General features: G+C 51.3%; 1 protein-coding gene and 1 pseudogene across 4 annotated transcripts; one reads left to right on the top strand and one right to left on the bottom strand.

The window, feature by feature from the left end:
• Nucleotides 1-9,465: 9,465 nt before the first annotated feature.
• On the top strand, nucleotides 9,466-14,866 carry LOC125537582 (uncharacterized). 4 transcript variants are annotated; one of them, XM_087544030.1, is made up of 8 exons: nucleotides 9,466-9,993; nucleotides 11,128-11,400; nucleotides 11,597-11,837; nucleotides 12,210-12,337; nucleotides 12,725-12,810; nucleotides 13,959-14,055; nucleotides 14,150-14,236; nucleotides 14,322-14,866. In XM_087544030.1, the coding sequence occupies exons 3-6, from the start codon at nucleotides 11,741-11,743 to the stop codon at nucleotides 13,978-13,980; spliced, it is 333 nt and encodes a 110-aa protein (XP_087400156.1). In that variant the 5' UTR covers nucleotides 9,466-9,993; nucleotides 11,128-11,400; nucleotides 11,597-11,740; the 3' UTR covers nucleotides 13,981-14,055; nucleotides 14,150-14,236; nucleotides 14,322-14,866. The 4 variants fall into 4 exon arrangements, with proteins under 4 accessions (XP_087400156.1, XP_087400157.1, XP_087400155.1 ...); XM_087544031.1 differs by having other exon boundaries at nucleotides 14,328-14,491; XM_087544029.1 differs by having other exon boundaries at nucleotides 13,959-14,236.
• A 521-nt stretch (nucleotides 14,867-15,387) lies between these two features.
• Nucleotides 15,388-22,013, bottom strand: LOC147985327 (F-box/LRR-repeat protein At3g26922-like; annotated as a pseudogene).
• Nucleotides 22,014-27,277: the final 5,264 nt, after the last annotated feature.

Raw genomic sequence — 27,277 nt, forward strand, 5'->3', positions numbered from 1 at the left:
GGCCTAAACCTGGGTAAACATCGTGTTCCCTGTCTCCTGTTACCATCGATCCTAGACGCACAGTTCGGGACCCCCTACCCGAGATCCGCCGGTTTTGACACCGACCTTGGTGCTTTCATTGAGAGTTCCACTGTGCCATTGGCAGAAGGCTCGATGGCCCCTTCGATCGTCAACAATGACGCTGTCCAAGGAGGAACCTTCCTCCCCGGACAGATCTTCGTATTCGGCGGCTTCGTACTGCGGGCCAACTCGCTTGGCCATCTGGAGCAGATCGACAGCTACGCCCCTGGCCATCAGGTCAGATTCGGAAGCCTGAATTACGTTGCGGACGTCCATGGAGATTTGATCTTCAACGGATACGAGACCGTGGCAACCGCTCCCCATTGCCTCGATGAACATGGCCTAAACCTGTCATCAGGCCGCATCCAGGAGATAGCTCCTTTAATAGCTCTGGCCTTAAATCGGAGAAGATCAAGTCGCCCGAAGACGGGAAGCTCAACCCCGTCAAGAGGGCTACTGATTCCACGGCGTTGGAGCCGCACGCAGATTCCACTTCCTACGGTATCCGCATCAACGAAACCCCGGACTCGCCTCTGACGTCGAATTCCGAACCCTGCGAGCCTGCATATACCGAACTCAGTCAGTTATCGATCTTCAAGTTCAGCGCCGCAGATGTCTTCCAACACGTGCCCATGGGTGACATACTAAACTCGCTAAAAAACCTATCCCTGGCAAACGACCCGTCGTCAAACTATGTTCGGTTCGAACTTTCAGTGGACGATGGAGAATTTTGTTTCCCACCCGCCACCCAGCTCGTCGCCACTGTTGAAGACCTAACCAACACTCCCGACCCCTGCCCCGAAGACATCGATGGTTTGGACGATGATGAGGGGCAAGGCCAGAGCCTATTACCCGTTTGACTCGGGAAGACCACTTCCTGTTATGACATGTGTATGAAAGACACACCTTACGGCGCTCTCGGCGATGATAAGGAGAATCCGGTCGAGAATAAACCGCCTGGTACACATCCCAGAAACCGGCACCCTCGGCCACATCGCCCAAGAGAAAACACTGCCAACAAAGACCCTGCTGAGGTAGAATCCGAGCAGGATGAATAGGGAGGTGGGCAGGACAGCTCTGATGAACATACCACATATGGGGACTCGAAGGACAGCAATTATCTCCCACCCTCCGAGGAAGAGGAGATCCTCGGCGACGAAGACTTTATCATGCCCAAGGAGCCTCTCGAGTAGGAGTGCTTTAAACGCTAGCTTATAGCCACTGCAAGGAGCCTAAGGAAAAAGCAGTTGCAGCTTCAAGCAAGCCAAGATTTTCTCAATGATAGATGGACTGAGGTCTTGGCCACCGAAGAACACGGCCTTAGCAGCCCAGTCAAAAACTACCCAAAGAATAGGTGGCTCCCTCAATACGATGGCAGGGCGATGGTGCCCATAGCACCATCGAATAATGCAGTAGGCCGACCACAGTTCGGTCCAGTCAAGGTAGCAGCCCAAGCAGAGCACCATACCAACCCATCCGACCGTCAAAACAAAACAGCCCAGAGGAATACCTGCGATATCAACCAATACACTGAGGGTAGAGGACGTACAGATCATAAGATATATCCCGACCGACGATGATGGTCGCCTATTCGGACGCTATAAAGCCGACCGTGCCCAGGCCGTACACCGTAAATGGAACCCGCCGGAGGTGCTTCATAGTGTGGCCCAACATAGAGGAGCCGCACACCCTCTCTGCTTCACTAACGAAGTAATGGAGCACGAATTCCCAGACGGGTTTAAACCCATCAACATCGAATCATACGATGGAACAACAGATCCCGCGGTATGGATCGAGGCTTACCTCCTCCATATTCACATGGCCCATGGAGACGACCTCCATGCCATTAAATACCTACCTCTCAAGCTTGAAGCGCCAGCTCGGTACTGGCTAAACAGTTTGCCAGAAAATTCCATTGGCAACTGGGAAGATTTGGAAGACGCCTTTCGAGGCAATTTCTAGGGAACATATATCCGGCCATTATACGCCGATGACTTAAGTCACATTGTCCAGGAGCCCGGCGAGTCAGCCAGGGAGCTCTGGACCAGGTTCTTAGTCAAAAAGAACCAAATTGTCGACTATCCGGACGCAGAAGCCCTTGCGGCCTTCAGACACAGCGTCCGAGACGAATGGCTAGCGCGCCACCTCGGCCAGGAAGGACCCAAATCCATGGCAGCCCTTACCGCTCTAATGACCCGCTTCTGCACGGGAGAAGACAACTGGCTGGCTCGTAAAAACAACGACGTCAGCAGCCCGGGCACCTCCGAAATCTGAGATGGCAACGGCTAGCTACGACGAACCGAACACAACAGTCGCAGTAATACACACGACACAGCGGTGAACGCCGGATTTCAAAATCTGAAGCCCGGTCAACGGAAGAAGCCACTAAAGGCAAACCAGGATGGACCATCCACCCTCGACAGGATATTGGACTGACCTTGTCAGATTCACCGTCAACCTGATATGCCAGCTAATCATACCAACCGAAACTATTGGGTCTTCAAGAAGGCAGGCAAGCTTAACACTGATCACAAGGGAAGGAGGCCACCAGGCGATAAAGATGACAGATCGACTCGCCAGTAGAACGCCAGGGGCCAGAAATAGTTTCCCTACGACGTTTGACTACTCCGGGAACGCGAATAGCAGTCCGTTTTCCACCACCCATGTACTGTACTAGCAAAGTTGGCACCACGCGCACATCACTACGCACTCAAGATACCATGGGCATCAGCGGAAGCATAATACGGACACCCTACAGGCATTCCCGTAACATTTTCTATCTGCTTACTTTATTTTTTATGTATCATCCCTAAATAACAGGTGACCAGCCGGACAGCATCTACAACGGACTCTATCGGAGTCCGGATCCGTATGCTCACCTAAGGGGCTACTTCCGTTAAGGATTCCCCTCACCGAGGACGGGCAACACAGACGTGCGACAGGAGGTCGAAAAATAACTTTTTGTGGACCGCACTCTTTATTCCGAGCCTGTACTATGCCCTCTTTCCTCTGATCCCGACCCCGTGCATATCAAATAGCCGGGTCCGCAGTCTTTTCTTTATTATTATTATTATTATTATTATTATTATTATTATTATATATACAAATTTATCATTGGCACATCGCTCCATTCTCAGTAAGTCTCATCCGAACTGATCTTCCTGACTCTTTTAAGAACGGCCTTAACGGCTGCTCTGCAGATACACCTCGGCATACCCTACCAGGGGCTCGGCATGGGAATGAATGAGCTTCCAGTAAAAGTCCGAACAGCTCTATAGCATACTTCGGCGTCACAAGTTTGGCCTTATATGCATCAGCTCCGAATCATTGTCTTGGGTCAATAGTTGGGTTGCTCGGCTCCTGTGTTTGCTACCCTACATTCCGCCCTATCGGCTAGGGTAGTAAAGGGAGAACTACTGTGATTGTGCCCTGGCCTAGACCGGATGAGCACCTCAGTAGAGAAAGCCGAAAGCTGACTATCATGATGCGGCGAGAGCTGGTCAACCACTTGATGACTTGTTGGAATCCTTAGTGATTCTCCGTGTAACACGAAGGATCTTTTCAGATCAGATATGCAAGGCACCACATGCTGCATACACACCAGGGGCTATGTCGTAGCCCCGCCATAAAACTCCTGTGGTTATGTGGAAGTGTTAACGCCTTATAGTCCGATTGCCTGGTTCACCGTATTATCACCTCCTTCATGGACCAAGACGTTGGATAAAGAGTGATTAAATGCTTTTTCAAACACCCCCATACTTCCTACGAGGGGGCTGAAGCCGACGACTGGAAAACATTCAGATTATATTCAAACAACCACACAGGAGGAATTCAAGCTTTCGAGCAAAACACAAATAGATTAACTATAAAGTTGTCTTTTATAGTCATCATACACCTCACTCAAACATTATGTTTTTCGAACATTGACCCTCTATCAAGCGGGCGGCCCCCAGGACGTCTTCAAAGTAACTCTCCGGTTCCGAACGGTCCCTGCCCCCGGGCGGACCCTTCGTAGCAATGTCGACGACCTTCATCTTTCTGCAAAATGTCTTGACTCGGGCAAGGGCCATCCTTGCACCTTCAATGCACGTCGATCGCTTCGCAGCATCAATTCACGGCACCACGTCGACAAGCTTCTGCACCAATCCGAAATAACTATTCGGCGCAGACTCGGTTGGCCACAGCCAGATTATAACATCCTTCGTGGCAGCGCCAGATACCCTATGAAGTTCGGCCCATTGGGACATCTGCTCATTAAGCAGCAGCGGGCGCTTAGACGCACCAAACTGTGACCAAAAAGCTTCTCCGTCGCATATCCAGCTCGCGCTTGGTAATACCGTGCTGCATTAGAAGAACTCTTCGGCAAGTCCAAATACTCGTCCGGAGAACTCCACACTTGGTTCAGCTGAGCATAGTCCGGGTCGCCGAACTTAGTATGCAGCAAAAAAGGCTTTCCAGCCACTATCTCTTTCGCCTGCCGAACCTCCTCACGGAGTGCTCTAGACTCTGATCGCGCTTCTCTTGCCTCCTGTTGGGCCTTGTCAAGTTCAGCCATTAAGGCTTCATTCTCCTTCTCAAGAATTTCACAGCGGCCAGTGGCATTCTCCAAAGCAAGTGTCATTGTGGATACCTTCTCCTCGACCTGGCATCGTGCAGCTTGTTCGGCCTTCAGTTCAACCGATGCCTCTTTAGCAGCAGCATCACTAAGCCAGACCCGTTCCTTGGCCCGGACTAGCTCCACCCGAAGAGCCTCCACGGCGGCAGCACCATCTGCATTGTATGCACATTTCATATACAGCACTTTCCTGCGTCAAGCACACTAATGTAAAGAATGCTCGAAATACGTACCTTGCGAGTCGTCAAGACGCATGTTGATCAATGCAATGTCATCCTCCGCAATATCCAGCTTTTGTTGTAGTTAGTCCACTTCCGTACTCTGGGCAGCCACAGGAGGGGCAGCAGCCTGTATTTTAAATTAAACCAAGGTTAATACCTGAGCATCTCTCTTTGATCCTCCGATCGCTTCCTTTGGAAGACAATCCGAGTCTTAGGGGCTACTGCATATACAATAGGTGCATTATGTCAATAAAATTCAATTGACAAAACTACATCACAAACCTCAAAACCTCTCAGAAGGCTCGTAAAAGCCTCGTTCAATCCACTCTTCGCGGATACAATCCTTTTAACCACCGTAGCCATCAAAGTACAGTGCTCCTCTGAAAGGGATGCTCGTCGTAGCAAGTCTGTCAGCGGCTCCGGCACCCTTGAGTCTTCGGAAACCGCCGCCGAAGTACGGCCTTCCCGTGAAGGATCCCGCCTACTTATATCCAGAATCATCTCTGGCTGTAAATCGGACGGTTTGGGGACTCCAGTCTTGATCCCGGAACCTTGAGTGACAGAGGCGTCGCCTTCAGTTAACACCTTCTCCGTTTCTTGTACCACTTGGTGTTAGGGAGGATCCCTTCAGGACGATACCTCAGTATCATCCCCCCTATCGGGCGATGGGGCCGGAGAAGGTGTATCACTCTCCATCATCTCCGAAAGAAGATCTCCCAAGGAGGAGAACGAGTGAGAAGCACCAGGCGTTAACCTGTGTGGATGAACATATATCAGATGATTACTTCACTAATAGGAAAAGAATGAGGTGCCCCAGCCACGCTTACGTTTTGCCGTGAGGTTCATCCTCGTCATCGTTCGCCCGGCCCAAGCCGCTCGATGACGGCGTTTTTTCCTTCTTGGAAGGCTTCCCATCCTGACCTTCGGAGGCGGCCCTCTTCTTGCCTTGGAAGGCTCCCTATGCACTTTTTCCCTTGGGTAAAAGGGTTTTGGTTTCCTCGAACGCGGCCACCTGGTACGGTGTCAGAACCAGCATCCTCGTCAGCAGGTCGGTCGCAGGGCCTTCGGGAAGAGGTGCCGGACACCAGATCAGCACCGCTTCCTTTATTCAGTCCTGTACAGGCACGGATTGTTCAATATCTTGTTAAGAGATACCTGAATGGAAGGTGCTTGGATACGGAATACTTACCGAAGTGTCTGGATGATTGCAGTCAAGGCCAACGTCTTCGGTGGTGTCCGACCACTGCTCTTGTTCCCCGAAATATAATTTCCACATTCCTTCATGCGTAGCACCGAAGAAGTGTTGTAGGGTCCGCCGCCCTTCTGGGTTAAACTCCCACATACGAAGAGGCCGCCCCTGACATGGCAGGATCCGGCGGACTAGCATTATTTGAATGACGTTCACAAGATCGATGCCCTTCTCAATAAGGCTTCGGATGCGACTTTGGAGAGTCTGCACTTCATTGACGGATCCCCAGTCCAATCCCTTATTGACCCATGAAGCAAGCTGAACTAGAGGGCCGGGTCGGAACACGGGTGTAGCCACCCACTTGGAGCTCCGCGGCTTGTTGACATAAAACCACCCGTGCTGCCACAGGTCTGAAGATTTGGCGAAAGATCCTTCGGGCCAAACCGCGTCCGCTAGTTTGCCTATTATGACACTGCCGCACTCTGCCTACTCCTCCTCTACCACCTGCGGCCTCACATCAAAGGTCTTGAGCCACAAACCAAAGTGCGGAGGATTCCGGAGCAAGGCCTCACACGTGACGATAAATTTCGAGATGAGGAGAATAGAGTCCGGGGTCAGATCATGAAAATCTAGTCCATAGTAAAACATGAGCCCCCGAACGAAGGGGTTAAGCGCAAACCCTAGCCCATGAAGGAAGTGAGACACAAATACAACCCTCTCGCCAGATCTGGGGGTCGGTATGATTTGCCCTTGCGCCGGAAGCCAATGAAAGATTTCCGAGGTCAGGTACCTCGCTACGCGAAGCTCCACAATGTCCTCCTCTGTGATAGAAGAAGCCACCCACCAGCCTTGACGGTTGGATCCGGACATGACAAAGGCTGGTGGTGATTGGAACCCGAGGGTTGGAACTTGGGGTGGCTGGGGTTGAGGAAGGAGCAAGCGCAAGGGAAGAAGAAGAGACATGCTCTCTATAAAAAGGCCTCGGGTATTGGGAGTCTCTCCCAGGGTCTCTAAACTTACCTATCACCAAGGAGTTGTACCCGGGGGATGGTTGGCTTACCCACACCTACATTAATGAAAATCTCGTAAATAGAGGGACACGATCTCTACCCTGACGAGATGTGCCAGTAAAACCACAGCCCGAGACGTGGGGCGGCTCGCTAGCTGACGGTTGGAAATAGCAACCAGGCAGGCATGATGTAATGTCATAAACAATTATCAACAAGTTGACCTCATGGGATATTATACTCTCTACACACAGGTCCGGATATACTTACTTCGCCTGAAGACTGTTCTAGAGTTCGGAAGAAGGGAACCCGCCTTGCAATGCTGAAGACAAATTTGTGCGCCGGACTCCTCGTCATTGAAGCCAGGTTCAGGGGTTACTGAGGGAGTCCTGGACTAAGGGGTCCTCGGGCGTCCGGCCTGTTATCTATGGGCCGGACTGATGGGCTGTGAAGATCAAAGACCATACTCGTGTCCGGATTGGACTCTGCTTGGCGTGGAAGGCAAGCTTGGCGACTGAGGAAGTCCTGGATTAGGGGGTCCTCGGACAGCTGGACTATATACTTTGGCCGGACTGTTGGACTATGAAGATACAAGATTGAAGACTTCGTCACGTGTCCGGGTGGGACTCTCCTTTGCGTGGAAGGCAAGCTTGGCAATTCGGATATGTAGATCTCCTCCCTTGTAACCGAATCTGTGTAACCCTAGACCCCTCCAGTGTCTATATAAACCAGAGGGTTTAGTTTGTAGGACAACAACAATCATAATCATAGGCTAGCTTCTAGGGATTAGCCTCTATGATCTCGTGGTAGATCAACTCTTGTAATACTCATATCATCAAGATCAATCAAGCAGGAAGTAGGGTATTACCTCCATCGAGAGGGCCCGAACCTGGGTAAACATTGTGTCCCCCGCCTCCTGTTACCATCAGCCTTAGAAGCACAGTTCGGGACCCCCTACCCGAGATCCGCCGGTTTTGACACCGACATTGGTGCCTTCATTGAGAGTTCCACTGTGTCATCACGATAAAGGTTGGATGGCTCCTTTGATCATCGGCAACGACGCGATCCAGGGTGAGGTTTTTCTCCCCGGAAAGATCTTCGTATTCGGCGGCTTCGTACTGTGGGCCGAATCGCTTGGCCATCTGAATCAGATCGAGAGCTACGCCCTGGCCATCAGGTCAGGTTTCAAAGCTTGAACTAAATTGCCGACATCCGCGGAGACTTGATCTTTGACGGATTCGAGCCCATGTCAGGTGTGCCGCACAGTCACGACGAGCATGACTTAGCCCTGCTGTCGGATGGTGCTCGGGAGATCACACCTGCGGCTACTCCGGCCCTCAATCCGGAGCAGATCATGCCATCCGAGGACGGGTGGATGGACCCCGCCACGGAGGCCGCACACTCAGCGGCGATAGAGCTGAATACTAACTTCACCTCCTATGAGACCTGTGTCATCGGACCCTTGGATTCGTACCCGGCCACAGGCTCCGAACTGCTTGCGTCCATGCCTATCGAATCTGATTGGGCACCGATCATGGAGTTTACCTCCGCGAATATCTTTCAGCACTCACCCTTGGGCGACGTGCTAAATTCATTGAGGTCTCTCTCCTTGTCAAGAGACCCTTGGCCGAACTATGTCCGGCTTGAGTGGGAAGCGGACGACGAAGAAATTCATTCCCCACCCACCACCCACTTAATAGCCACTGTCGACGACTTAACCGACATGCTTGATTTCGGATCCGAAGACATCGACGGTATGGACGACGATGCACGAGAAGAACTGGAACCACAACCCACAGGGCGCTGGACAGCCACCTCATCATATGATATATATATATATATATATATATATATATATATATATATGACTCCTCTTCTGTACTCCTGGGAGTATGTACTCCCATTCTCAATATACCTGATATACGTATTAATTATACCTCATTATTATTCTCAATATACTTCATTAAATATTCTAAGATACCCCAATACGAGTTTTGTTGAAAAAATATCATCTGTGATGTACTTTTTGTAATATACCTTTTCACGTACAAATACATCAGTATATACGTAAACATTTAAAAACATGTAGACTCACATGAATTTTTTCATGGAACTCATTTTAGGGTATCTAATAATTACTAATGAAGTATATTAAAAATAATAAAGTGGTATAAAAGATTCATCTATGTGGTAATATGAGAAACGGGAGTACGTACTCCCAGGAGTACACAACCATTTTCCTATATATATATATATATATATGTATATATATATGTATATATATATATAGGACTGAGCTATTTTGTTACTAGTAACAGAATAATATTCTGTTACTATCAGTCCCCTATATCGGCCTGATCCATTTTGCACAAGCCGATGCTATCAATGTGGCATGGAATAGAGAAAAAGCCCACCCACTCTGCTGTTTCCATCGCCGGCTCCACCCCCTGCTTCCACCCGCCGTCGGCGCCGCTCCTTGCTCCCACGCACCGCTGGCCCCTGCCTCCTTGCTTCCACACGCCGCCGGCTACGCCCCCTGTTTCCACCCGCCGCCGGCAGCCGCCCCCTGCTCCCACGCGCCGTCGGCCCCTGCCTCCCTGCTTCCACGCGCCGTCGGCTGCGCCCCCTGCTTCCACCCGCCGCCACCGCCGCCCCTCTGCTTCCACCGCGCCACCGGCCTGCCTCCCCGTTGCTTCCATCGGAGCACCGCCCCCTGCTTCCACCGCGTCGCTGGCCCACCTCTCTGCTGCTTCCACCGCGTCGCCGCCCCGCACACTGGTTGCGATCGCGTGGCTGCCCCTTGCCCAACGTCCTAGCCGCCGGTGCCATGGCCGCGCCACCGCTTCGCAAGCCTCCGTTCAACGACATAACACCAAGCCGTTCGATGCCGCGGCTCGGGAGGTGACCATCTCAACATTTCCACATTCCCCCTGGACGTTCATGCTCCTCTGGTGTATATTCAGTTTGTGTTGTAGCTATGGTCATTCTATTATGATTTAAAGCTCATCTTGTGTGGTTTCTTTCTTCAGTCGCAAGTGGCAAATTTGTTATGTAGCATATGGAATCATTGAGCTGCACTTCTTTGTACTGTCCCTCTTCCCCTGCCCCTCAAGCGCCGCTGCTGTCTTGTGCTTGTTGTTCGACATGCGTTTGTCTGAATGCTTAGAGAAGAGACTTGTTTTCTGTACTAAACTCATTATTAGTTTGGTATGTATTATTTCGTTAGTTCATGAAAAAACACATAATAGTATTTGGTGCGTGTAATCATCAGTTCATGTTTCAAAATTATGTAAGTTTAGATATATCACCTAAATTAAATCCAAAGAAAAATTATGTAAGTTCAGTCTGTGTGCTGCTTCAATTTTGCACTTCTTGTCTAGTCGTACTAGTACTGATGAATAACGAGTTGATTGAAAAATGTAGGGGTTGAAGTAAACCCTCTCGATATAACTATTACTGATATATGTGCTCCGCGCCTCCGCCTTTACATTTTTTTGTAAGTTCTAGAATTCGTAGAGCTTCAGTCCATCTATGTTGCTTCTGCGATAACTTACTGCCGCTCGTGCTCTTCGCCTCCATTAGCTCCACCTCGCCGAAGCAATCAGTCCAGAGGAGGAGGTGTAGCCGGTCCACCCGATCTCCGACGTCTTATTCCACCTCCAAAAAATATCTTTTCAACAAAGTACTGGTGCTAGATACTTTTACACATAATTCATACTAAACTGTAAGTTATCTCCGAAGCACTTTGTGCAGGAAATTATCTCATGAGTTGTGTGTAGCGTTTGTGCCTGGTGGGTGTTCGTATAAATCCCTAGGTGGCCACTGTTGGCCAGTTTTGTGTGCTTCAAACATGCTTCAAATTCTTTTCTAAACAAATTATTAGTATGACAAAAGATTTATACGGCTGATAAATCACTAGCATTTGAAGCATGTGTGCTTCAAACATGCTTCAAATGCTAGTGAGATGAATAGCTATAGAAGTGGGTTGTGCTGATAATACATGGCTCATATTTTTCTCAACGGATACTTATGCAGAATTCTCAAGCCACAGAAGGTCCCAGGCCATTCACCGTCGGCACCATAGTCCATTCACCAACGCAAAGATGAGGTCTAGCCATCGTCACCCACGACCGTGCACTCGCATCTCTCCAGCTTCAAGTACTGTCCTCCTCTAGCTGCAGGTCGCGTTCTCCTCCAACCGCAGACCAATGCTATGATGAACATTCAAGGCAGCAAGCACACCACAGGTCGCAGCGCCGCCGTCGATCACATGTGCACATCCGTGCGATTGATGTGTGTGTGCTTTAGGTATGCATCTCAATGCCTCCGCCCTTCCTCTTTTCATGTATCATATTCTGAAAAAATTAGACGCTTTCAACTGAATAAAAAATGTGTCACACAAGTTCAGGTATAACTACTGCAGGACTTCAGAAATCTGAACAAACAATGCTCAAACCAATAGCTAATGTACGTCTGACGTCAAGTTTCTCTATATGGTTCGCAGTCCAACTGCTGTATCCGGCTGGGCTGCTCATGTGACGAGCTCCTCTTCCAGGTCCGGCAGCCCCCTGTACTTCCTCAATCTTTCAAAGTTTGATCCTTTTTTGCAGCATGCTGAAAAACAGGATCCAACATTTATGAAAAAGAGATGAAGTTAGAGGAAGATGCAGCACTGGAACGCAGAAGACTCAGTTCACAAAAAAATGAAAAATGGCAGGAACAGGCAGCAGTTTTCAAAAATGAAGGTATAATGAAGTTCAAAAAATGCTATTAAATTCTGAGTGTTGCAATTCAGTCCTTTTCAGTTAAGTTCCATAAAGAAGTACATCAGAACAACAAGTTAAGTTTGACAACAAACCTGTAGTAGGACATCAATATATACCCCATTAGCAAAAATCATGTTATGGTGTTTTCATCCTTTCCTGTATTACCTAAAAGATGGTGCTTTGCTATTTCTCTATTAGTGATTCTGTTAGTGCCTGCAAATTGAAAGAGCTGTGGAACTGACCCATGGGCATTTTTCCGTAAAAACATTGCTACTTGTTTTTTCCAATTCTAGGTTTACATTCTAGCATACCTTTTTTTCTTATCAATTATTCTTCTATCCTTCCTTGTAGATGGAGATGTGAGCATGTATACATATGTTCTAGAGACACTAGACTTATCTGGTGGTGTGTGCGTGCTGCTGTATCCTCTTCCGGCCACTCTAATCTACACCCTCAGTACAAGCCGATGCATCACCAAGGTACACTGGAATAAATATGTGTTTCTTCTGTGGTGATGATTTTGGGAGTAAAATGGGAAATTTAACAAAAGAAATATAAGAGCGTTTAGATCACTAAAGTAGTGATCTAAAATGCTCTTATATTTCTTTACAGAGGGAGTACTCAATTCCATCTTGCAAACGAGTAGCATTTTAATAGTGCAAACATGCATCAAATTAAAAAAACCGATCCTGACTTGAAGCAAATTCATATCTGAGTGTTTATTTCGTAGCTCATCGATACTCATATAAGCCCGTGCATATCTGGGTGTTTATTACTTCCAACTCTGAAGCTTGACATGCATATTTGGGGATGGTTTCAAGTACTAGTTTGGAACTATATCTAACTGATACTATAAAAAATTTCAGCAGTTCTACAGGGGTGCGGGGTTCAGTTCGACGATGATGAGCCAGGCAGCCGGCCTTTGCATCGTGAACTGGCGCAGTTTGATCTTGTAAGAAATGGAAATTCCCTGATGTTGAGTGTGTCAGTACATTTGCTTGGCTGCTTTGCTACTCTAGTTAGTAACATATCACTTGCTAAATCAAAAATATTTTGTTGTTCACTTTCCTGTGTTTTGTTGGATAATTCTCAGGCTTTCTTTCTCTGAGAGGTACAAAAATCATAGTGCTTAATATACCGATGTGTGTGTTATACTTGAATTAAATAAAGTTAGAGGAGAAAGTACCCCTATTCCATTACTTTGAGAAGTACAAGTACATCTTTCTGATAGTACAGTGCAGGCCCGGTGCTGGCCCTGCACAAATGGCGTCTTTAGCTCACCACGCTACCTCCCTCCCGCCGGTGGCTCTCCGTCCCTATTCAAATTTTTCCAGTGCGTCTTTATATTTTGTTCAGGTCAACTACTTGCTGGTCATATGTCCAATTTCATCTGTGTTTCCATGTTCTTCCTATAGCATAAGTTGATTGGCATTACTGTGACACTGATCAAGCCAACTGCGTGTATTTAGTGATTAAGGTCATTTGTAAAGAACTTTTACACTTGCTGTGATGCCTTACAATTAAGACATTTTTTATATAAACATTGTTGCAACATGAATGTCAAGGAAAAGCATGTGAAAATGCCCTCTATAGGAGAAAGGCTTCTACAGAAAATACTGTTGCAACATTTTAGGCATGCGATTACAATTTTTTGGCAATTTATTCTAATTGGTGCGTTCAGATTAGTAATATATAGAGAAATTGTGTTGGTAGTACCACCAATCCACCGTTTGTCTAATTAAACAGAAATACACAACGGAAAGCAAAATGTTTTAACTAGTTCAACCCTGTAGGTAATTACATTGTATAGAGGTTGCGCCAATTACACTGTATAGAGGCTACATCAGTTCAGTATGAAAAAGGAACACAATAAGTTAACTTTGCAAGTACATCAGTTCACCTTCATTAAAATACAGAAGTGCGCCGGCTAGATTTCGATCAGTTTGCTTATAAAAAAATAGAAAGTTGGTACTGTAAAGAAAACCGGAGAACCAATGTCAGCCTAGGTAACTCCACACACACACACATGTCACTGTCATACCCTGCATAATGGAAATGGATGCAGAGCAGGAGTGAAACATGGAAGGGGAATTGTTGCAGGGGCAAGTGTTGTGGGCATTAGCTGCTATGGTGCATCTTATCCAGTTATTGCTTGGTCTACATGCGGCCATTGCGAGGTTCAGCTTGGTTGACAAAAGTAAGACCAAATCTGGGTGTGTGTGTTTGTGTGTGTGTGCAAGTGCAACCGTGACTTGCATATGGTGTACAGACAAAGTTATTTTGGTTTTCAGACCCAGAAAATGTTCAAAAAGAGTATATAGCCTGGGAAGTGGGAAGTACAAGAGGCAAAAGTTACCGAGTTCAAAAAAACAAAAAATGTTAGTTTCTCTTTTCTCTGATTTTTAGCTCTTCCTTTCTGTGTTTTGATCATCTGGAGCTGATGAGTTGTTTCATTTTTCGTAGTTTCAGAAGTACAAGGGAAACGATGGAGAGGTTGGACTACTCACGACTGTTGTTGTGGAGCCGTGGCGCATCGACGAGCTCCTGCAGAGCCACGAGCTGCGGAACCGACGAGCCGGCTGCCTGTCATAGTTCCACAAAGGTTAAAAATAGTTGCTAATTAATTCCACAAAGGATTTGTATGATCCATAGCCATCAGGCGAGCAGTTTAAGGCCTACTGCGTGAACCGTCCACGTCTTCTATGCATGAGCTTGTTGTCTCGACGCATCTAGCATCGGAGTATCTCCTCCCCCTTGCCGCACACACATGTCGGGCAGTCGAGCTAGTGTTGTTTGTGATTGCTGTCATTGGACAAAGGATTTGTTCTATAACTCTGTACTGACGGGACCTTCAGCATATATGGGGTTTAGAATTTGTTTGTAACTTTGTACTATCGGGACCTTCAGCAAATATGGTGTTTCCAGTATTCTGATCTGTAGGCCAAAAATGGTGAACATTTAAACATCAGTTTGATTTAATAAAACTGAGAAGTTCTACTTTTGGTAAATAGCTGAACCTGGGTGCAACAAAGTTCTACCATTAGTCATGGGGATTATCAGTTAATGTGTGGTGTGTTTTTTTGTCAGTTTATGTATTTTTTGTTTGTCAGACCATGTGCAAGTTTGTTATCGGTTCATGTGTATGTGTGTTGGTAACCACTGCTATTGCTCGTACAGATCTGACCGTTCCCAGACAAGTTTAGGAGAAAAGCTCAAACAAAAAGAAACCCTACGAAAATTTAAATGGTAAAAGTTCAAGTCATAAAATGAGAGAAGTCCAGAGCCTAGTTGCAAAAACATGTCAAGTTAAAAAAACAAAACACACGAAATATTTTCTTTTTAAAAAAATATCATTCAGTTCAGTGATATAAACCATGCAAGTTTGGGGACTATGATACCATAAAACATTGAAAAGTTATGAGGAAAACCATACCAAAAAACAGAGTAAAGTCTAAATATGTGAAAACATGCTCAGGACAAACACATACGGACATCAGTTCAAATACTCTCTTATCGAAATCATTCAAAATTACTCAATGAAATACCTTCCCTTGACTTCAGCATGGTTATCGTAGTAGTTGGTGTCATTGTCGGACTGCAAAATGAAACCGTGCAATTCAATTCAGTACAAATTGTGATGACTCAAACTATGAATGCAAAGAAAGAGAGAGCAACAGGGTAAAGCTAAACTCACAGCCATAATATGTAAGGTCTCTACTTGAGGGAAGCATCTCAAGAAACTCAGCAAAATTCTCGCTTCCTCTGCGACTCTGAAACGCACCTTCAGAGCTAACACATTGACACTTGGTACCACTGTATTTGGGCAAACATTGGTAAACTCCAGCCTGCAAAGCATCACAGCAGCGATCCATCAATCTACTACAGTATAATATAACTCGATGCAAATCAATCCAGCTATCGGTCAAAAAAAGATTTGCTGATCATATGAAAGATAGGCCGGAGATAAAAAAAATATTCCACCTTGATGATGGTGTTGCCGATCTCAAGCACGTGATTGGCCATGTCCAAGTAGCCGAACACGGCGAGCTGAGGAGCATAGCCTATCCTTCCAGGCCCAGTGGCGTTGGTGTAGTAGAGGATGAGCCGCTGCAGGTGCGGGGTGGCAATGGCGCTGACCTCTTCCAAGAAGGAATACCATAGCAGCATGCAACGGAGGTTGTGGCTGCCGACACAGACGCGGTTAGGGAGGCAGTAGGTGGAGATGAGCACCAAGATCTCCAGCTTGGGGCTGCAAGCGAGCACGTAATCCAGATCGCGGCCATGCGTGATGCCCGCACAGATGCCGAGTTCCTAGAGGTCGGGGAAGACGCCCAGGCTGTGCGGTAGTTCGCTGGTGTAAGGGAAGAGCCAGACGCCGAGGTAGAGCCGATGGAGCGAGGCGCTGCAGCGGAGGAGCGACAGCGGTAGCTGCACGGGCACGCCGGTGAAGGAGCGTGGGTTGACGTGGGTGAGATCCTCCACGCCCTTGTCGGCAAGGAGGTGGAGCCACTCGGCGAGGAGCGCGTCCTTGTTGGAATCGTCGACGAGCCGGGCGGAGCGGAAGGGGTGGGAGGCGAGGACGCGGGACACTGCGGCGGCATGGGGGAGGAGGAGGGCGTCGTCGAGGACGAGGGGGGGTTCGCGCCAGAGGCCGTGCCAACACTTGGAGAGCGCACCGGTGCGGGCGGCGTCCTTGGCGGGGAGGCGGGAGACGACGTTGCAGAGGAGGCCGTCGGGGAGGGCACTGATGCGTTGGGAGGGAACTAGAGAGGACGATCAATTCGATGAGATGAAAGTCATCAGTACAACCGCCCTGAAATAGTCAGTTCAAGTAGAGTAACAGAATAATATTCTGTTACGTGAAACAGAATAGCCCAGATGTATGTATATATATGGTGGACACCCCTAAAGAAAGCGATGGCAATAAAGCAACGGAGGATAATCCCCTCGAGAAGCAATCCAAGCACCGGCGTCATCGGCGCCGCTCTAAGCCCCGCCATAGCAAAAACAGCGATACCGGCACAAGAGACAATAACGCTGCGGATAGTGCCGAAGAGAAAGACAATCCCCTCCAGCCAGGCATCGAGCGGGAGAATGGGCAAGCTAGCCCTAAGGAACAGGCGACAGACGGAGAATCAGAGGATGACAATTACATGCCCCTCTCCGAAGACGAGGTGAGCCTCGGCAACGAAGAATTTATCGTGCCTGAGGATCCCGTCGAGCGGGAGCGCTTCAAGCGCCGGCTTATACCCACAACAAAAAGCCTGAAGAAAAAGCAGCAGCAGCTTCAAGCTGATCAAGATCTGCTAGCAGATAGATGGACCGAGGTCCTGGCAGCCGAGTAATACGAACTCGAGCGCCCAACCAAAAGTTACCCAAAGCGCAGGTTGCTACCCCAACTCGAGGAGGAAGCATTAAAGCCTACACTACCAGCGTATGATGCGGCTGACTGGCCACCTTGTGGCTGAGACAAAGCGGCATATCATCCCGAAGTCCTGCCCGCACCCCGTCGCTAGTCAAACAAAAACACCAAGGCCCGGGGCTACACGCAAGACCTGCGAGACGTATTGGAAAACAAAGCAGGACATACAAGATCGATCTACGGATCACGGGGGCGTGCCCCAACGTGTGACGACGACCGTCACGCCAGATATACTAAAAGCAAATCCGGCCGGGCCGAATACAGCAGACAAGACTCGTATGAACTACGTCATGATATAGCCTGGCACAGAGGCGCCACACACCCCCTATGCTTCATCGACGAAGTAATGGATCACGAATTCCTAGAAGGGTTTAAACCTGTGAACATTGAATCATATGATGGTACAACAGACCCCGTGGTATGGATTGAAGATTTCCTCCTCCACATCCATATGGCCCCCGGTGACGATCTACATACCATCAAGTACCTCCCACTAAAACTCAAAGGGTCGGCTCGGCATTGGCTGAATAGCCTGCCAGCAAACTTCAGTGGCAGTTGGGAGAACTTGGAAGACACATTCCTTAACAACTTCCAGGGCACTTATGTGCGACCACCTGATGCTGATGACTTGAGTCACATAACCCAACAGCCCGGGGAGTCAGCCAGGAAATTCTGGGCTCGGTTCCTAACTAAAAAGAACCAAATTGTCGACTGTCCAGATACCGAGGCCTTAGAGGGATTTAAGCATAACATCCGCGACGAGTGGCTCACCCGACACCTCGGTCAAGAGAAGCCGAAGTCCATGGCAACCCTCACGACACTCATGACCCGCTTTTGTGCGGGCGAGGACAGCTGGCTGGCTCGCAACAATAACACATCAAGAAATCGTAGCAATTCAGATGCCAGAGATAGCAACGGCGAGCCATGTCGCAACAGACACAAGCGCCGCAACAACGGCGACAACGCCGAAGACACGGCAGTCAATGCCGGATTCAGTGGCTCTAAATCCGGTCAGCGGAAAAAGCCGTTCAAAAGAAGCAATCCGGGACCGTCCAATTTGGACCACATACTCGATCGTTCGTGTCAAATTCATGGCACCCCCGATAAACCAGCCAACCACACCAATAGAGAATGCTGGGTGTTCAAACAGGCAGGCAAGTTGAATGCCGAAAAGAAGGAAAATGGGTTGCATAGCGACGACGAGGAGGAGCCCCGGCCGCCGAACACAGGAGGACAGAAGAAATTTCCTCCCAAAGTGAAAACGGTGAACATGTATATGCAACCCATATTCCCAAGCGGGAACGGAAGCGTGCGCTAAGGGACATTTATGCGATGGAGCCAGTCGCCCCAAAGTTCAACCCATGGTTTTCTTGTCCGATCACTTTCGATCGCAGGGAACACCCTACCAGTATCCGTCATGGCGGTTCTGCAGCATTGGTCCTTGACCCCATCATTGAAGGATTTCACCTCACTTGAGTCCTTATGGATGGTGGCAGCAGTCTGAACCTGCTCTATCAGGATACAGTGCGCAAAATGGGTATCGACCCCTCGAGGACCAAACCCACAAAAACCACCTTTAAAGGTGTCATACCAGGTGTAGAGGCCTGTTGTACGGGCTCAATCACACTAGAAGTGGTCTTCGGATCCGCGAACAACTTCCGAAGCAAGGAGTTGATCTTCGATATCGTACCCTTCCACAGTGGCTATCACGCACTGCTCGGACGAACCGCATTCGCCAGATTCAATGTGGTACCGCATTATGCATACCTCAAGCTCAAAATGCCAGGACCTCGCGGGGTTATAACAGTTAATGGAAACACAGAACGCTTGCTCCGTACGGAGGAGCACACTGCGGCCCTCGCAGCAGAAGTACAAAGCAGCCTTTTGAGGCAAACCGCCAATTCGGCGATAAAGCCCCCGGACACCTTCAAGCGAGTCCAGAGTACCCTGCAACAGGATCGCCCGGCATGTTCAGAGCTCGCCTAGCAATTCGGCCTCCGTCCTAGTCCCAGTCAAGCGGCAAAATTTGTGCCACGCGTACATAATTATGCACTCAAGATACCATGGGCATAGGCGGAGGCACGGCTATGGCACGGCCCACAATGCGGCTCAACCGCCTCAAGACCCGTATATCTTTACCATTTTCTTCCTTTCAGGACCCTATTCTCTGAAGGCCCTCTCCGATAGCCTGACTATCAGACCCATCACGGGTCTCTGATAATGATCGCTATACCTGTTTTACATACCCACACGCAACTTGCCCTTGGATAGGACATGTCAAATAGTCCTATTCTTGCTTATTGCACTACTTGTATACATACGCTTGACGTACCATTTAAATAACAATGTACAGTATTAGCTTATTATTGCATTTCTTCATCTTTTTCCCTGTCTGCTTATTTACGACAAATTGCACCCGTACATTCTGGTACGTCCAGTGCGCCAGGGGCTTCAGTGTACCCCATAACACGGCAAGAAAAGTCCGAACACTTTCGACAGTGCGGCACCCCGAATTTATAGCATTATATGCATCAGCTCCGAATCATGTCTTGGGTCAATAGTTGGGTTTGCCCGGCTCCCATGTTTTGGAACCTTACGTTTTGCTATATCGGCTAAGGTAGCACTGGGAGAACTACTGCGATTGTGTCCCGGTTCTTCCGGACGAGCACCTTAATACAGAAAGCCAAAAACTGACTGTCATGATGCGGCGAGAGCTGGTCACTGTTCGAGAGGTCTCAAATCCTTAAGATTTTTTCCGCTTCTGGCGAGGAATCGGCCTTGTCCGATTTAGGCGTATATAGCGCCCCAAGTTCGGCCTTCCAAATACTAGGGGCTTCGGAAAAATTTAAAATTGTAGACTTCTATGGCTAAGTGAGAGTGATAAAGATGTATAATCCGATTGCCTTGTTTGCTGCGCTGAACACCTCCTTAAAGGACCAATTTTTTGGATAAAGAGTGTTTAAGATTTATCCCGAACACCTCAGTACTAGTTACATGGGGGCAGAAGTCGATGACTGGCCAACTCTCAGATTTTATAACGACTGCACAGAAGGTAATATTTTAAATCGACAAGCGTTATATAGTGCACATGAACTCGTTTTCATATTACAGGATCACATCAATACATTCATTCAAATATTACATCCTTAGCACATTCCTCTGCCACAAGGCGGGCACCCTTCAGGACACTGTCATAATACTTTTCGGGGTGGCGATGCTCCTTGCCCTTCGATGGCCCCTCCTTAACCAGCTTTTCGGCGTCCATCTTCGCCTAGTGCACTTTCGCACGGGCAAAGGCCCTGCGCGCACCTTCAATGCAGACAGACCGCTTTATGACTTCAAACCGTGGGCAGGCATTCACAAGCTGCTTCACCAGGCCGAAGTAGCTGCCAGGCAGGGGCTCGCCAGGCCACATCCGGACTATGAGACCCTTCATGGCCAGTTCGTCCGCCTTGTGAAGCTCGACCAGTTGCTTCAGCTGGTCGCTCAAGGGCATTGGATGTTCGGTCCCAGCATATTGAGACCATAACAACTTTTCCGTCGAGTTCCCTTCCTCAGCCCGGTAGAACTCCGCGGCATCTGATACGCTGCATGATAGATCTGTGAATGCTCCTGGAGAGCTCCGAATTCAGGTAAGTAAAAGGAAAGTCTCCTTCACATGATTGCTTTGCATAATGAATGCCTTACCCGCTGATATCTTCTTGACCGCCTGAATCTCCTGGAGGGCCTTTTGGGCTTCGGCCTTGGCATTTTGTGCGTTCTCGAGGGCCTTCGCAAGTTCAGACCCCTGCGTCTTAGAGTCACGCTCCAAGGACTCATATTTCTTGACAAAATCCTAGAGCTCTTGCTGAACCTCGCCGACTCGGGCTCTTGCTTCTCGCGCTCGATGCGCTCCTTGGACGCTCTGTCTTCGGCCTCGGACAGCGCCTTCTTCAGGGCCGCCACTTCGGTCGTGGCCCCTAGCAAAATTCATGATGATCCTATGATCTAATGACCACTTTTTTCTTTATCAATATACATACGGGGTATCACTTACCTTTGTTCTCTTCGAGCTGCCTCTTGGTAAGGCCGAGCTCTTCCTCGGACCGCTCAAGGTCCTGCTTGAGTCCGGAGACCTCCGCAGTACGAGCGGCAGCGGCCAGCAGCGAAGCCTGCTTATTCACATAGACACATTCTGATTAGACTCCTGTGATTGTTATTTTATCCTCTGTTCGGCCTTTCTTTGCGAACACCAAACAAAGCATTAGGGGCTACTGTCTATGCTGTGATATTTTCTCATAATTTGATTACTTACCTCAAAGCCTGTTAGGAGGCTGGCACAGGCTTCGGTCAATCCGCTTTTGGCGGACCGAACCTTCTCGACCACCGCACTCATGATGGTGAGGTGCTCTTCGTCAATGGAAGCGCCGCGAAGCGCTTCCAGCAAGTTGTCTGATGCCTCTGGATGGACAAAGGCCATCGGCACAGACGGCTCGCCCCTTAGCGAGGGGTCGCCTGACAGAATCCGAAACCACTGGAGGTTCCGGTGCAGTATCCGACTGGGGGCCAAATTTGCTGCGGCCCCCGTCATTAGAACCCATGGGAGTCTTACCCCCCATGCGCCCGACATCTGGGATGTCGCCTTGGGGTGCCTCCAGAATCATCTCCCCTTGGTCCGGTGACCTCTGAGACAACACCTCGATGTCATCCGTGGGCCAGGGGGAGGTGGCTGTCGGGAGTGAATCGCTGTTCATCGCCGAATGGCCCAAAGACCCATCCGAAGAGGATACGTCGATGTGGGCTTTGGATGGACTGCACGATCATGTTTTACATGATAAGAAGCAATGAAGCAAAACATACCAGAACTATTATAGTATCCGGATACTTATGACTTCTCCAGGGGCTTGTCCTTGGGAAACCACTCCTCGTCGCTGTAAGCGGCTGTTGTGGAGTGGTCCGGAAGGAGGGTCCTTCCCTTCTTGGACCCTTCGGCCTCCCTAGATGGGGCGGCCTTCCTTTTCTTGTCCCTCCCCCGGTTGGGGCGGGGGGAGAACTTTCCTCTTCCGCCTCCTCGTTTTCGTGGGAGGAGTGCGCCTCGGTGTTTTCGAACAATGAGTCTGTCGGATTTCGGGTTCCAGCACACCCTTGAGGTTCGAACACTGGGGTGCGCACGGAGATCTCTCCCCTACCGATCTGCGTCCAATCTCCTCGCGTGATTTGAGCTGGAAACTACGAACAACACAAGGGACACAAGGTTTATACTGGTTCGGGCCACCGTTGTGGTGTAATACCCTACTCCAGTGTGTGGTGTGGTGGATTGCCTCAGGGGCTGATGAGGAACAGTACAAGGGAAGAACAGCCTCGCGAGAGGTGTTCTTGAGCTGGTGCGATGAACTGCTTGGGTTAGTTCAATCGCCTCTCTCTCTATCTGCTAGGGCTCTACCAGATTTATAGAGGCCCTGGGCCTCTCCCCAAATAATGAGCGGGAAGGGCGCCAACAATTCGCCATTTTGAAGGGGAACATCTAGTACAAGTTATGCTGACCAAAGGTGGTCTTCGGCTGCCAAAAGTACTGGTGATGACGCCGTTTTGGGCTCCACGGTGACCTCCGTCCCGCCGCTCTGTTGGTCTTGGTCTTGTTGCACCGGAATGGTAACCTTTGCCCGATGCCTTGGCCTGTGCTTGCCCCCTTTACACCAAAGGGGAAACAAGGACACTGCGCAGGCCGGCGCCCGCCTGGTCTCGATCGTCATGGCTTGCGTCATGGGCTCCTCGTGAGGTATCCCTGCCTTGATCTCTCCGCCTCCTCGCGAGCTTGCCTGATGAGGCTGCCTCTGAGGAAGCTTCCAATCGTCCGCCCCATGAGGCTTGGCCCCTCGCGTGGGTCTTGAGCTTGAGCTGATGAAGATGGGCCGCGCTGGGCCCCCACTTGAGCCACGCCGCAGGCCACAGGTAGGCAAGTCTGGGGACCCCCATTCCCAGAACGCCGACAGTAGCCCCCGGGCCCAAGGCGCGCCCGGGCTTGGCCTAGCCGGGAAGCGAAGGGGCAAGCGCGAAGCGCCGCGGGCCCTAACAGCCTGCGGCCTTGGGCGTCGTGTGGCGATCGATTGGACGTGTGCGTCTGCGCTTCCCACGACGCTTCGGCAACTGTCCGTCTGACAAAAGAGGTGCCCGGGCCAGACTTACTTGCTTTGTTCTTGTTCGCCTCGCCCCTGATCCCCTTTCTCGCTCTCCTCCTTCTTGCTTCCGAAATCCTCTAGATCTGTCTCAATCCTTCTCGCCCGGCACGCCATGGCGCCTCGCAAGTCCCCGATTGAGGCCTGGTACTCGCCTGCCTGGATTCCCCGAACTTGCCGGAGAAGAACCTTGCCCTCACACGCCTGATGATGGTGGCGCAGGGCAGCAAGGGGGCGACTGTGCTCAAGGCCGGCTCTGACCAGCCTGAAGGCAAGGGGAGCACCTTCTGTCCGCTCTTTGTGAGCGCCATCGTCGCCGGTCTGGTGCGTCCTTTCTCTGAGTTCTTCTTTGCTGTTCTCCGCCAGTACAACTTGCAGGCTTTGCATCTCCACCCCAACTCTATTCTTCTCCTGGCAATTTTTGCTTACTATTGTGAGGCTCATGTCGGGGTAAAGCCCTCGGTGGCTTTGTTGCGCCACTATTTTTCCCTCCGGGTTTCTGGTGGCCATGTCTCCGCATGTGCGAGCTTCATCGCATACTCCAATTCCAATGCTATCTCGAAGCCTGGGAAGAGAATCGAAGGCTTCTGGAGCAAGTGGGTCATGGTGGATGTCGGGCGCCTCCACCCCCGTCTGGTGTTGCCTACGGGGCAGCCCAAGGCTGTCGACGCGTGGCCCGCACTGAGCTCATCGACCCCCGTGCGAGGGTGGTGCTGAAGAGGATGAACCCGGACCTGAGGCCGAGCAACTTGGGGACGGCGAAGCTGACTGGAGCCACGCTCCTGAGGGAGTTCTTGGAGCACCGGGTGGCTCCACTCCAGGAGCACTCGCTCCCGTTGTGGAGGCTTGGGGAAGCGGACGCCGCCTTGCGCATAAGCTCTGAGGCCCTGACCGATGAGAATCTGGTCGCAGCCCTCCATTCCTTGGTCGGGGGAGACGTGGCGAAGCCGGTGGGCGCCCCCGTCCCCTCTTTTCCTTCCTGATGACTGGGAGCAGGTGGTGAACGCCATGCCCACCTTTAATGGCGATGGGCTGGTGCCCGCGGAAGCTCCCGAGGGTCTTGCGGCGCTGGCGATGGTGCACGTGTCCTCCGGCAGCTCCAGCGGGAGTGAGGAGGAAGAAGAGGCACAGGAAGAAGTGTCTGACTTTGAGGCGACTGGCGAGGAGTCGGGGGAGTCCTTCCCTCGGCTCAGGTCTCGGGCCCTCCGCTCCATGCCGGACGACGACGATGCTGGAGCCAGGCGAGGAGGGGAGGACTCTCCCTTGGTCACAAGGAAGGGCAGGTCGGGGCTGGTTCCCCCAGGGTCTGCTCTGATCCCTGGGTGGTCTGAGGCCAGCCCCAGCCCTCCCGACGTGGCTTCTGCTTCCGGGCCTCCCGAGGCTGATCCCAGCTGCAGGCTCTCGGGCTTCAAGTTTGGCCGGAGGTTGCTTGGGTCCGCGAGCGATGACCAGTAAGTGCATGATTCCTGCTTTGCTTGGTTTCTGCCGCCGAGGCTTGACGTCCATATTCTTTTGTCAGACCGGCGCCTGCGGCGAAGAGGTTGAAAGGGGCTTCTGTGGCCCCGCTTGGGGCGAGTCCACCTGCCGAGATGGCGCCTTCGTCCACTGAGGGAAAAGACGGTGCGGCTCGCGCTTCCCCTGCCCGATCGTCCTCGCGAGGCCGACTGGGACGCATCAGTGAGGAGTCAGCCCCCATGGCCCCGCTGACCCTGGAATCGACTGTGCTCGATGCTGCAGCCAGGGCAGCCAAGGCCCAGGGGGTTCCTTCCTGCCAAACCGTGATCACACTTCCGTCTTCTTCGCCCGCTCCGCCAGTTCCCGCTCCTTCTGTTCCCTTGGCCGCCGTTTTCGACCAGGTCGCCAGCGAGCTGAGCCAGCTGCGGGAGGTTCTTCTGAGTGCGGATCCTCGCCTAGTGGCCGGGCACCTGGAGCTAGCTTCTGGCTGGGCCCGTTTCACTGACTCCGTCCGAGCAGCGCTGAGCCAGGCCGTGGCGGCCTCCGATGGGGAGAAGCAGGCCGCCAACCAAGCCAAGGCCGCTCATGATGCTGCCTTGGGCGACGCTGCGGCTGCCAAGGCTCGCTGCAAGGAGCTGGAGGTCGAGCAGCAAGGCCTGCGCGACGAGCTCGCCAAGGAGGTCCACGGCTGCCAGGAGAAAGAGAAGGAGATGAAGGCTCGGGAGGCTGCCATCAAGGACCGGAACATCGAGCTTGATGACCGCCACAGCCGATTGGAGATGCTGGAGCGGTCGCTGCAGGCGGAGAGGACCGAGCTGGACACCAAGGCGAAGGTCCTGGCGGAGGATCGGGTGGCCTTCGCGAAGATGGAGAAGAGGGCTCGTGCCGCGCTGAAGACGCTTTACGAGAGCGGCTTGGAGGAGCCGTTGGGCAGCACGGAGGACGGCCCCGCTAAGCTGCTTCCCTTCCTGGTCCGTGCGCTTGAAGATGTCATAGACGGCCTTGGCCCCACGGCCGAGGCCGAGGCGCGTGCCCTGTCTTCGGCGGCGCTGACGCGTGTCCTCAGCCACGTCTACCTGCGCGACCCCAATGTCGACCTCGACAGCCTGTTGAAGCCCGTGAGCGGCGACCTTGCGGCCGCTGCCGCTGAGGCTGTGAAAGGCCGAGCCGAAGCTTTTCTGGGGAGGTTCCGTGCCTTTATCATCTTGCCCGGGCGCAGTGCCGCCAGCTCCGCGGCCCCAGGAGGCGGCGCCATTGGAGAGTGATCCCTTCGCGGCTTCTGTCCTGCTTTTATTCCTGCAACATGCACCATGCCTCGCGGAGGCATTTAAACTTGTGTTTGGCGTCGTGAAACAATCTATGGCTTGTGATATTTGCTTTGAATTTCCTGGAATTTGCATTTTTCTCCCCTACTTGCTCGCGCTCTACGTCGGCAGGGCCCGGCCCCGCGCATACCTCACCCAGCGTTAGCCCCGACCGGAAACCAGGACGGGACTAAGGAGCGAGGGGCTATGTGGCAAGTTAGGCTCCTGAGTCGCGATGCTCAGGAGTCCCCCTTGACGCACAAGCAACAAGTAGGAAAGGGGGGAACGAGGAGTGGGTTGATCGTTCTGCGTCGGCAGGGCTCGGCCCCGCGCATACCTCACCTGGCGTTAGCCCCGACCGGAAACCAGGACGGGACTAAGGAGTGAGGGGCTACGAGGCAAGTTAGGCTCCTGAGTCGCGATGCTCAGGAGTCCCCCTTGACATTCAAACGGGTTTCCATACCTTGGCTCTGCTCGGGGAGGGGCGCGTGACGATCAGGTCCGAGGGGCCTGACTGGGTGGCGTGCGCTCGTGCAAGACCCGGGCGTAGCCCCCGTGTCCATCCCCCTCGCGTGGCGCTCCCGAGGGGAGGCGTTGTGATGGTGCCGGACACTGAGCTCTGGACTCCCTGAGGTTGGTACGACCGTAGGCCGCCCTCAGTTGTTTATCACCAGCACGGAGCATAGCGCTCCTGTATGTGTACGGGCATAGCCGCTCCTCGGCAGTGTCGTCAGCCAGCGCGGAGCATGGTGCTTCCACTGGTACATGGGAGGGGGCTCCCCTCCGGGAGGAGCCCCTAGGGCATGTACAGCCCCGCCCTGACACGTGGCCAGCACGGTAGGGCTAGGAGAGGTGTATCTGGGCACTCGTGAGCCAGCGCGGGACTCATGAGGCCCTACCTCGAGGCGGGTTGCGCATGGCTCTGGGCCTTTATCAATGGTGTGTTCCTGTAGGGTGGTTAGAATGCAAATGCTCTACATCCTCAGGTCCCAGCCCTCGAGCTAGCTCAGCCGCCGCTGGTATGACAGGTCGCGATGCCGTGAGTCAAGGCCAGGGGTGAGGGCTGGAGAGCCAGTAGGAGCC

Source organism: Triticum urartu, chromosome 2A (genome assembly GCF_056163025.1).
Source record: "Triticum urartu cultivar PI428250 chromosome 2A, HENAU_Tu73, whole genome shotgun sequence".
NCBI lineage: Eukaryota > Viridiplantae > Streptophyta > Magnoliopsida > Poales > Poaceae > Triticum > Triticum urartu.